Source organism: Corvus kubaryi, unplaced genomic scaffold (genome assembly GCF_017639235.1).
Source record: "Corvus kubaryi isolate FWS band 111438036 unplaced genomic scaffold, C.kubaryi_AGA036_p1.0 37334, whole genome shotgun sequence".
NCBI classification, from domain to species: Eukaryota; Metazoa; Chordata; class Aves; order Passeriformes; family Corvidae; genus Corvus; species Corvus kubaryi.
In genome coordinates, this window is record NW_024581108.1 from 21,393,018 (window position 1) to 21,405,399 (window position 12,382).

Genomic DNA, 12,382 nt, shown 5'->3' on the forward strand with positions numbered 1-12,382 from the left:
GCCAGTTCTGCTGCAATCCATGGCTAGGAGCATCCAGAACGGGGATACACGACTTGTGCTCTGTGGCTATAAAATAAAATAATAAAAATAGCCCCTTCTACATGCAGGGATCATGTCCCAGTGGGGTGATGGGGACCACGGCCCCCTCCTCTGGAAGGATAAAACCCCATTCAGAATGCACACCAGGCAGGGAGCCCTAAATCTTGCAGCTTGCTGGGTTAACAGGGAGGCCTGCGAGCAATAAGTGGGGAAAAAAAAGGAGCAAGGCAATGCACAGGCAGCACAAGGGAGAAGGAAAAAAAAAAAAGAAAAAGGAGGGAGAGGAGAAAGAGGCATGGAAAGGAGGAGAAAATGTGGAGCGGCATAAATCAGGCATGCGGGGGGAGCCGGGGAGCACAGCAGCACGTGCTGCGTTCCAGGCGCACAGGCAGCGCACGCGGACGGTTCCTTCCCGGCAGGGTGAGCACTGGGAAGCAACCAGCCTCATGCCCCAGAGAAAGGGACCCCCAGCCCCTCCTGGTGCTAATTCTGTGTGGGGTATTGGCTCTGCTAGCCAGCACACCGTCATTCCCATGTTAAAGTCTCTTTGGGAAAGAAAAAGCCTCTGCCGGTGCTGGCGCAAAAGATACGCGATGGTAAAAATTAGAAGGGTTTTTTGCATCCTTCTTCCCACCCTCAGGTCAGGTTGGGGACAGCAGGCGTGACAATTCCTGCTGAATTCCCCTCAAATGAGAACAGCAAAATGGAAACTTGCTCCCAAAAGCTGCCTTCTTCCCACCAGCCTGTTCCAAATTCGTAATAAAGAGAGGGGCAAGGCTCAGTGCAAACCCAGCTTTGCTCTCACTGTGTGGCTGCAGCGAGATGGGCTCACACCATGCTAAGGGACTGCTGGCATTGCTGCCTGGCTGTGATCCTGCCCTCTGACCTCAACCACCATGCCAGCACCCCTGCACCCTGCCAACCAGCTGACAGGAGAAACTTAATTAGCCATGTCCATCAACCCCAAACATCTGTAACCAGCAATATTTACAACCAGAAATAAAGAGGAGTGACCTTCGCGGTGTTGAAAGACAGTTGGGTTCTTGTATTACAACAGTGGGGACAGGCAAAATTCATTATCTCTAATAGCCATCCTTATAACCAGATTAAACACCAGGGCAGCAATTCCATATTCCCTGACCTGCCACCGTCCCCATCCCGAGCAGAGGGGAGCTCCCCCCGGCACAGCACTGCTCACACAAACCCCACGGCTGCACACTCAGCTGATGCTTATGCATGCGGCCATCTCCATCCCTCCTACCCAAGAAAGACAATACCCGGGCTCATCCCACCCCAAGGGCCACTGCTGGGGTCACATCTCTCCTGGTCCTCCAGGCAGCTCTGAGGAGATGCTCGGCTCCCCTACGAACACTCTGGAGGTACCAGGCGTAAGCTCCCTGCTGCACCAGGGATGCTGTGGTGATACCTGGAGCCAGTGCTGGAGATGCTTGCTCAGAGGATGCAAGCAAAAAGCACCGAGTTTCCAGCACGCATCACCATTGTCACACCCTCCCCTGCACAGACATCCCCAGGCACGAGGGGTTTTGTCCTGAAGACGCAGCCAAGGCTTTCACCTCTGGCTGCGAGATCCTCGTGGTGCCGATCACTGGCCAGGGAGCCAGAGCCTGTTATCTTCATCAGAGGATGTTCTCTGTGGGGACCTTCAGCTGCCAGCCAGGAGAAACAAGCCACTGGAGAAAACCTGAGCCTCCTAATGGCTTTTCCCTCCACCAGCCCCGGCTCCTGCAGCAGTGTGAGGGCAGCTCCTTCTCCCCAGAAGATGAGCACCAGTGGGGCCAGCTGGTTTCTCCAGCATTCAGCAGCAACAAGTCAAACTGCCTGGAAAACACTTAAGGTTGGGGGGGGGGGGGGAAGCTTCAAATGGACCAAGCGGACGATGCACCGCGCCGGAGCAACGGTAAAAGTTAAAATTAATTAGCTGGCAGGATGACAAAGAAGCCATTGTGCAGCATGGTGGAGCAATCCAAGTACAAAGGCTTTATATAAGTCATGTTGAAAACTCCTTGATGACTGCAGGTAAGGACAGACAAGCTGTCAGGACGTGCCACAACACCCTGAAGGGCTCCGGGATAAGCAAGTAAATCCGCTTTTAATGATGAAATGAGCCCTGGGAGCCTCAGCCTGGACCTTCTCTCCAGCAGAGACTGGCAAAGGTGTGAAGCACCTGGGTGTTATTGGTGCTGTAATACCCAGGATAAAACAAAACCATCTGTTTTGGGGTTTCCATGGAAAACTGCACTTGAGCCGGGCTAAAGGGACACATATGCATCGTGGAGCAGTGTTTGCTTCCTTGTGAGCTCCCACCTCCATCCCCAACCATACTCCACAAAGAACATCCCTGCCAAAGCCCCCCTGATGAGACCGAGCCTTTCACAGTGTGGCTGTCCCTGCCCCAAACCAGACCCCAACAGGGTCTCACAAAACCAGACCCACCTCCTGGTTCACGCCTTGCACAGAAAAACCCCAGTGTTTACACCACCAACGGGCAGACCCTGGTTCTGTTCCTCACGAAGGAGCGGGCACTGTCCCAGAGCCACGAGGACGCAGGCGCGGGGCTGAAGCTGTGATGGAGAGTCACCCCAAGCTGCCACCAGCCATGACCCCCCCACCATCCTGCTGGCAGATGGGCACAGGGAGGCTGGGTGTGATTTACACCCCACCAGCTGCACAGCGCTCTGGCAGAAAAGAGCCAAGGGGGAGAAAAGCACCTCTCCCTCCTTCCTGGTGTGAGCCTTGCTCCTGGGCAGGGAGATGTGGGGGTTCAAGCAGCTTCTGCACTAGAGGCTGCCTTATCCCAATGGGGCTTCCCCCAAAAAACAGGACAAGCACCCAGTGAGGGCGAGGCAGAGCAGGAGGGCAAGGAGGATGCTCTGCCAGGCTTTGGCAGGGCAGAGGAGCCAAGCGTGACGCAGCACCCTTATCTGCCCACCCCAAACCAGGGCGCCTCAAGGAAGCGCCCTGCCCCTTTCCTCAGCGTGCTCTGCCTTTTTCCACTTAAAAAAAAAAAAAAAAAAAAAAAAAAAGGCAAAAAACACAACCCCAAACAACCAACCTCCCAACTGCTCCCCAGCCCAGAGGCTGGGCTATAAAACACTGCCTTGGGGCAGGGAAGCAGTCGCCTGCCTGGGGACACAGCTGGGCACTGCCAGCTAGCCATGGGGTGACAGAGGGGCATTTCCCACTTTACAGTTAGCACAAATGGGTAAATAAGCAAAGCCAAGGCTTGGGACACCCTTGCAGCAGGGCTGTTCTGGAAGGAAGGAGATGCCAGCTGGCCACTCACTGTGGTGGTCACCAGTCAGTGCTAGACCAGGTGAGCCAGGTACGATGGCAGCTGTACACAGAAGGAAATCCACGTCAGGTAGGAGGGACTGGCTGTGGGCTGTTGTACCTGCTGGGAATGCCATGGGATGCCAGCACCCCAGCTGTGTTGGGCAGGTCGTGCTCACCAGCAAGCCAGAGCTGCTGCAGTGCATCCCCTGCTTCAGTTTGTAGCCAAAAAACTCCAATTATAGGTGCAAGCTCAGCCTTGAGAGACTGTAAAAAAACCAGCCCAAATTCAGGGAAAATGGGAAGGAAACCCCCCCCACCCCAGACCCTGTTTGAGGCAGGCAGGAGGGGTGGTGAGAGCTCATTTTCACTACAGAAAGCTGCCGCACCCCAGGAGGAGAGGCACCAGATCAAATGTTCAAGGGTTGATGCAGAAACATTAAGGAAAAAAAAATTAAAAAGAAAATGTTAGCTCAAGACACAGCCAGAGGTCTTCCTTTGGACTTTATCTTAAGGCAGCAGGCACAGCCTCGCACACGGACAGACAGACAGACCCCACAGCCTCCCACCCTGCCTGGGGAACGCAGAGGTGGAAATCACCTTGCTAAAAACCACTGGTCTTGGTGGCAGTGGCCATGGAGGAGCAAGAGTAAGGCAAATGGCAGGGTGTTGGATGGCCAGGCACAAAGCCCTGCTCTGTCCCACCGCTCCAAAATACACAGGCACATGCACCTCTCCCTTTATCCCTATGTACATCTCAATTCTGCATATTCCACAGATATAACTGCATACGTATACACATTTTTTTCTGCTTAATTTTGTTACTAACAGTCACCATGCATGCCGCATTAAGCTCAGGCAGGAAAGTGAGCATTTATCCTCTTATTCCTTTTATAAAAAAAAAAAAAAAATATATATATTCATTAAATGCACAAACCCAAAACAAAAGAAAAGCTGGTCTTACCACACAGAGCTGTGCCCCATCCAAACCCAAACCCTACCCAAGCCCCCCAGGTGCCCCTCTTGCCCTGGCTAGCACAGGAGACTGGTGACACCACTCTGGGGATGAGAGAAGGGAGGTGGCAGTGGGTGGGTGGGTCAGCAGCAGAGTCCCATTAAATGTGGGAAGCAGCACCTAGAAGCCATCCCGTATTTTGGAAATTCCCCCCTTGACTGCACAGCTGTAGCTTTGAACTCAGCTCCTGGCACCTGTGGCAACAATCGGGAGTTTTGAGAGAAGAAAAAAAAAACTAAACCCCAAACCAAGGCAGAGGTATTTGTTTACTTGCCAAGAGACATTTTTGCTCCCTGCAAGCCTGGAGGAAAGCACTGTTTCTACCCCACCAAGACCCCAACCCTGGGCTGTCCCCCCAGGGATCTGCAGGGTGAGGACTCAGAGGGAGAAAATGCAGGGAAATAAGGAGGAACGTGCTCGTGGGCTGAGCAGAAGCTTCAGCAGAAGTCAGGGAGCCTCCCTGACCCACGACTGGGATGCTGGCAAGACAGGTGTGTGATGCTCATGGGGACACAGCTCATTCTGTGGTCCCTGTGGGCAGGGCAGGGCAGCTCCCAGCACCAGCCAGGCTGGACACAAGGTGCTCCGGGCGCTGCACCGGGCGCTGCACCGCTCTCCCCCGGCCATCCCCTCTGTTCCTAAGGAAAACCAGGAACAAACGAGGCTGCAGCAGCTCCCCCCGGAGCACACCCCCACCAGCGAGGGCTTCGCACAGCCGGGTGCCATTTCGGTGGTGCCAGCTCTGCCGCGGGAGCGTGAGCGGCAAGAGAGGAGAAACAGCCAGAGCCCCCCGCCCGCTCCCCAGGACCAGCTCTGGCAGCTGTTTCCAATAGAACCAGGGACAGCTTTACAAGAGAAAAATATGGAACAAAAGGTAGGAGAAAATCCAAGTTTCCAAGGTAAGGAAGGAAATGATCAGGAGAACAGGAAAGTCTCACTCGTACCCAACACACGGCGTCCTGACCTAACACCTCCCCACTGCCCGCTGCCGGACAGGAGTGCCCGTGCCGGCCACAGCTTCCCCGGCACGGCTTGGCACGGTGGCCCCTCGCCCTCTTTGTTCCTGAGAAGGGACCCCCGCACGCCGGGGAGGGCAGGGCTGCGAGCTTTGTGCTCGCCCGGAGCCCAGCATCTGCCGGGGGCAGGCGCTCCCCCCGCAGCGGGTCCCCTCGCCGGCCTCACCGCGCTCGCCCACGTGGCCGCCGGGGCAAACAATGGGATGGCGCTGGGCTGCCGCGCTCGCCACGCAAGGCCTTCCTCCTCCTCCCCGCTGCGGGCTTTGCCTGCCACTGGAAGCTGGCCCCTCTTGAGCACCGGGGGGAGGGGGATTAAAAAGATACTATAAAAAAATCCCCAGGGAAAAGAAAGAATACTCCAGTCTGGCTCGCTGCTGCAAACGGGCTCGTGGCGAGGCGAGGGCACGCTGACCCGCACACACCGGGATGGGCAACGGGGCAGGACCTCCATGGGCAGCGGCCAGACCCCAGCACCCAGCCACGCAGGGGGTGCCCACCCGCGGCACAAACCCCCATCTGCCCTCCCATCCTCAGGATTGAAGAAATCCTTCCTTTCCTCCCATCCCACTCCTGGCTTTTTTGAAGAACCCCCTCCCGGACTGGAGCCAGAGAAACTTTGCATCTTCGCACCATTTGTTGATATAAAATCCATCCCCTGCCTTACTTTTGCAGAGGCACTTGGGGTGGGGTGGAGGGGAGGAACGTCTGTTTCTATTTGAAACCATCAAAATTAGCATTCAGTAATTAAAAATCACACCCTTTCTCTTAATAACCTAACCAGCATGATACAATCAGGTTGTGCCAACTCTTTAATCTAATTGACTAATTACAGATTTTAATTTAGTCAGTTACTGAACAACTGTTGACAATTTGTTTTCATTAGGGACAGAACAGGATAAATATTTAGGCTCCCCAGTCAAAGACTAAGACATAAGCTCTGGGCTCTGACCTCCGGTTTCACAATGGAGCCTTCTCCATGGGCATCACCCGTGGAAAGGTGCTGTTCTGAAATGCCCTGGTCCTGCTGCTGGGCAGCAGGAAGTGGGGCAGCAGAGGTTGCTCCATCACGACAGCCAACGCTGTTTAAAACACAATATTAGACTAATCCATCTTTGCATGGTACTCCAGCAAGAGTGGGCTTTAAAGGACGCCCAGGCTCACCAGTACCCTAAACTGGGAGGGAAGGCTGAGCCCAGCACTGCTGGGAGAGGGAATATCTGGATTTATTTATTTTTGTTGCAATTTTTTTTAAAGTGATGTGGAGTTTTGCAGCTGCTCCTGGCAGCCTGCCACTCCTGAAGGAAACTCCTCTCTCTGGTTACCTACCAGGGAACCCTGTCCCTACAGAGTGGAGCTGGATGGAGCCCAGACAGAGCGCAGTCCTGCATGAAAACAGGACAGAGCTGTGTGTGCTACTGCTGAGCCACACGCCCAGGGCTCAGGCAATGCCTGTCGGGGGGCTCACACAAAGCTGTTCCCAGCCTGTCCCTGCATAGTGATAAACCTGCCCCAAAACATCTCTTCTCCTACACAACACATTTTCAATACACTGGCTGCACACAACAGGAGAAGCTCTAATGGGCCATCACCACCACCACAGAGCTACTCATGGACCAACACTCTCACACCTGCTGGTCCCACCCTCACAGCCATGGGTGCTCTGAACAAGGTCTTACAACCTTCACTGGTCCCAGAACACGAAAAGAGCCTGGCGTGGGAGAGGAGACAGTCACACCAAACCGCTCATGCATGAAGAGCAACCCTTCCCACGGGTCCCACAACGCCATGTCACCTGCCAGTGCACCACGCCATGAGTTGGCCACACAGACCCTGGGGAGCAGAAGGTGCTGTGACAAGGAAATGCTCCCCTGCAGCCCAAGAATACCCAGGCAGGGACGCTGGGATGGGGTGCCTCTCCTGCTGGCACCTGGTCCTGCTGGCCTCTTGGGCTTCACCTTGTTCCCACTGAGCACACTAACTCCAGCAAACCTGAATTATCCATCCATCCGAGCTTCAGAAGCCCCTGAGATCTCAATCCAAGCGGAATTGTTTAAGATGGAGGAAAAAGAAGGAGCCCTGGTTGTCTCCAACCAAGATGGGAGGACAGGAACACCAACCACACCATCTTTTCCCAGACCAACCATCACACTTCCAGCAGCAACCACTCCACTGCCGCAGAGCATCCTTCCAGGCCCAAGTTAGAAAGAACTGCAGCAGCTTTCCAAAGTTAAAAACAAAAACAAATAAATCAATGCTTTCCGTTAATGGCAAGTCAAAGCCACAGCTCCGCAGATCTTGTGCTGCAAAGAAAACAGCATTTCAAGTGCTCCCAAATGCAGGTCCTTCTCAGGAGGAAACAAGGAAACAGAGGAAGGGAATGATAAAGTCAAAGTCTTCATCAGCTAAAGGCTACCCCAAGTTTTCTCTCCTGCACGTTGACATGAGCTGGCTGTGCAGGCAGAGCAATACCACAAAAAAGTATGTAGCAACAGTCAACTAGATTTAAGTTCATTTTCTGTAGCTCGAGGCCAAAATCGACTGAAGTGGTTCTGGTGATCAAGTTTTCTGCAATTCCCCTTCTATGTATTAGCTCTTTGACAGAAATTCACTGCGGTATTTAAACTGGCAGTCATCACCGCTAACTCAAATTGTATTGGCTTTCACGGCGTTGAAATGCTCAACTGCGACCAGCCATCGGCCAATTCCCAGATAACGCGGCGGCTGAAATCCCCTGTCATGATGAGCGATCCCGTTGCGAGCTCGCCGGCTCCAGGAGCGTGCCGGAACGCTGGCACGCTCGCCACGGGGCTTGGAGGAGCCTAAATCAATGGCTATGGGTTGAGTTTTAGGAGTTGGTGAGTGCTTGTGGGGCTGTTACCTCGGATAAACTCTTTGGACACAGGTGGAAGAAGATGACTAACAACCCTCCAACCAACACAACCCGACAGTTGTGTTAACAGACACATAGCCCTGCCAGAGACAGAAGGATCGAGCATTCCTCCTGCCTGTGCCAGGTGAATCCCCACTCCCATCACTCTTCTCCCACCTTTCTACTAAGTGCCAGCAGGCTTTTGTCCCAGCTTGGGAGAAAAACCTCAGGGGAAAGGTAAAAAGCAATATTCCCAAGTGTTCACAAGAGCCCACAGTTTTCAAGGGTCCCCTCGAAAAAAGAGCGGTGGGATTTCTCCTTACTTTATTTTCTCACTGGAGATTTAAATGTTTAAAACTTGAGGGGGAAATTGGCAATTTGTCCTGCTGCTCCTAATAGTTTTCATACAGTTATGCTGGAAGATGAGAGGGAAATGACACAGCATGCAAATCCCACTGTTAGCACCCCGCTAACAAGGAGCACCACTCCCCCTTCCCAAAGATGTGTCCCCCAGGTAAGAACCCTTCTGGTGCTCACTCTGGGAAGGTGACATGCCAAGCCCCAAATGACTCCCAAAGCATCCCCTCGTTCTGTCCTTACAGTAGCACAGTCTCTGGGCTAACACATACTGCATTTTGGGCAAGCACCAAGCAGGACACACGGAGTTTGCCCATTCCTGGCCAAGTGTAGACACAACACCCTGCCAACCTGGGGCAAGACTTAGATTGGGATGTTTTTAACCACAACCACCACATGAAGCAATTCATGACTCACTGATCCAGCCCCATTTGGGGCTCATATCCCATTTTAGCTGCCATGCACTGCTGATGGGTTGCTGGGTTTGGTGTTTGACACTGCCCACCGTGCTCACCAGTACCGGCAGCCTGCCCTGGAAGCTGGCGAGAAACAAGGAGCTATTCACACTTCCATGGTTATCATTCGGTTCTTTGGTCAATATTTAAGTTTTGGCCAGGCAGCTCCCTTGCCCTGTAAAGTACACGCTGTGCCAGGAAAACACTGCTCCTCAGAAAGGGACTGTACCGTGAGCATCCATCACCAGCCACACCACAGAGAAGAACAAGCCCTGTCTTGGGGCCAAAACACGCCTGGGGAAACCAACCCAGTGCCACCAAGCCAAGGCACAGGGGAGGGAAAATCTTTTTAGGAGTTACCCAAAAAGTAAAGCACTTCGGGCTGTTACAAAACTGCATTACACCGAGAATTAAAAACAATCAGGATTGTGTCTATTTACTGTAAGCTTAAAGCAACGTGTACTAAAGAAGTTTATGCGAATCATCTAATGCACTCAGGCCTATTGTTAGAATTATTACCAAGCTAAAAAAAGATTAATTTCTCTAAATACACTAAATCCTCAGACATGATGAGGAGGCTGCTGTGGATGGAGCATTACCATGTCTTGCTTGCTAATGTCATCTTCACCTGTGGCTCTGCTGCCCAAAGATCTACCTTTGCCTTGCTCGTGATGAGCCTGCTGTCCCATCTGGGCTCCTGAAACCCCCCCAGTTTGCCCCAAAACATCCAGGAAGTGAGCAGAAGCCAACAACTGACAGATGTACTGCTGGCTGTCAGCTCTGACCCTTAGTTCAGGAGTTCACCGTTTTAATCCAACCCAGTGAAAACAAGCAATGCAGAGAGCAGCGGCAGGGACAGACAGACACACAAACTCCACCTAGCAAATACCCAGACACGCTTCTCCCATGACCCAGAGGGGTGGGAAGAGACAAGAGGGAGCTCAGCAGCCAGCCAAGGCTCTCTGGCACTGCCTGTGCCCCAGGGCGACCGCTGTGTCCAGTGCCAGCATGTGAGAGCACCGTGGAGGTCCCTGAGACGCTCGCCCGGCACTGCTCGCCAGCAAACCCTCACACATCCCAAGCCAGGCATGTCGAGGCAACGAGAAAGTTGGGAAGGGAGGAAAAATGGTTTCCATACCATAGTCTCCCTGGAGCAGACAGAACCAGCTCCTGCTACAAGGTTTAAACGCATTTGACTGGGGTCCAAGCCCGCAGCCAGGTGACTAATCCTTTGATGCAAATTCCTCCCGACGTTGCGGATGCGGGCGCCGTGTGCGGGACGGGAGTGGGCAACCCACTGGAGCAGACATGCCATGCACCCCTGCCAGGAGGTGTTTCTCTGGGAGATACCTCAGTCTCAAGCATGCCACCCCAGAAGCACCATCCATGCCTGGGTCATGCTGCCACCTCTGCAGATAGCACCCCAAACCATGGAGAGCCAAGACGCACAACGACCAACCAACGCAGGTCTGCAACCCCAGCTTCGACAAGACAACACCTCTCCCTTGCTGGGATCAAGGGACGTCTCAAGAAACCAAGGAAGCCCCCAGCCTTGCCAAAGGCAGGGAGGTAGTAACTGGGGCATTCAACAGCAGCTTGGGGAATCCCCCTTCTCCTTCCCACCAAAATCCAACTCCCGCCCATCCTGCGAGGTGTCCTCAGCATGAAACATCTCACCATCACAGCATCCTCAGCATTAAATATCTCACCATCGACCCTCTACAAACACTTCGTTGTCCATTGCTATGCAAAACTTCTTAATTCTACCAGTAGCCTGAATGCCTTTAAGTGCTTAAGATAACCATCTGAGCTCATTTACATAATTGCAACATTATGAAATACTGTTCAGTCAAATCAGAACGTTGTTGGTTAAAAAAAAGGCCACGCTTTTTGCCAGTTGGTTACATTAGGTTGGCTCTTGGTGCACCGGAGCTCCCCAACGCCGTAATTACCGCGAGGATTAGAAACTTGTTACTCACGTAGTCATGAAAGGCTTTGGCTTCACTCGAATGTTCACAAGTGTCTCGCCTTTCGGGAGCTGCGCAGTACAGGTCCCAAAACACGCTGCATGGCGGGGAGAGACAGGAGAGGAGCAGTTACTCATCAGGGATCGTGCACCCAGGTCAGCGCAGGTGAGCGGCTTCCCACCCCACGGGGCCCACGGCTGGGATAGGACCTCAGCTGGATCCAGCTGTGCATCCCAGCTTCGCACCGCTCGGACCTGACTGTCAGGAGCGGAGATGCTGGGTACTTAAGGAAGCAAAAGTAGCCCTTTAAGAGACAACACCTTGAAGGGATAACCCCCGTGGGACTTCAGGGACTTCTCCCAGCCTCGCTGCCGCCCAGCTCTGCTCCCCTGGGCGCCCCAGTGGCACCGGCACAGCCCGGTGCCTGCGGCTGGCCCGGCAGCTCTCCAGCGGGAGCCCTGCCCGCCGCTCCCGCGGGGACGGGGGTGGCTCCGCCGCACCTCGACGCCGCGCGGGGAGCGGGAGCCGGGGCGGTTCGGGGCTCGCCGCCGCTGCTGACTCACGCCACTGCCGGGGCTGCACCCCGTGGGGCCCCGCGACACCGGCGCGCACCCCCCCAGCCGAGGGGGCTGCTCCCACCCGCGACGGGACACCGCCGCCCGCCCCCCCGCACTTACCACCACCAGGAGTGCAGGAAGCCGGGGGGCTCGCCTAGCGTGATGTTCTTCTCCCACCGGATCTGCGGGCGAGAGGAAGGCGGAGGGGGGTGGGTTGGGAGGGGGGCGGTGTGGGTGGGGGGTGGTCGCGGGTGGGCGTGGGCCCCCACGCGCGGCGACCCCCCGGCGCCGCCGCCGCCCCGCGCAAGATGGAGGGCGGGCGTGCGGCGGCGCACAAAGGGCGCGGGGGGCGGCGGGGCTCACCTCGGACAGGAAGGTCTGCGCAGACTTCTGGGCGCCGACGTGCAGCAGGTACTCGTAGACGTACAGCGCCAGCCTGCAACAGCCGAGCGGCGGGTCGGATAAGGAGGAGGCGCCCCGCTCCCGCCCCGCACAAAGCCGCCCCGCCGCCACCGCCGCCCCGCTCCCCCCGCCGCCGCCGCTCTTACTTCTCCCGCGCCTGCCCGTCCGAGGGCACCGCCGAGCCCTTCCCTTTGGCGAACATGGTCCGCGCCGAGGAAGAGGGGGGCGGCCGCCAGGAGCCGCCGCCGCCGCCGGAGCCGCTGCGCCCGCCACCGAGGGAGCGCCGAGGGCTGTCAGAGCGCTCCCATCGCCCCGCGCCCGCCGCCACTCGCTCCACCACGCGCTGCGCGGGGCCGGGCGGGCACCACCAGGTCCCGCCGCTCCTGCCACGCCTCGCTCCGCCACCGACACTGC

General features: G+C 55.4%; 1 protein-coding gene across 2 annotated transcripts in view; it reads right to left on the bottom strand.

The window, feature by feature from the left end:
- The window catches only part of SSBP3 (single stranded DNA binding protein 3), a 55,684-nt gene extending 43,437 nt beyond the window's left edge, over positions 1-12,247 (bottom strand). For both annotated transcript variants that reach the window (XM_042030755.1, XM_042030754.1), the window contains exons 1-4: positions 12,115-12,247; positions 11,930-12,002; positions 11,687-11,748; positions 11,022-11,106 (exon numbers count right to left, since the gene is read on the bottom strand). In XM_042030755.1, the coding sequence (XP_041886689.1) occupies positions 11,022-11,106; positions 11,687-11,748; positions 11,930-12,002; positions 12,115-12,170 (276 nt within the window). In that variant the 5' untranslated portion in view covers positions 12,171-12,247. The remainder of the gene's footprint in view (positions 1-11,021; positions 11,107-11,686; positions 11,749-11,929; positions 12,003-12,114) is intronic.
- Positions 12,248-12,382: the final 135 nt, after the last annotated feature.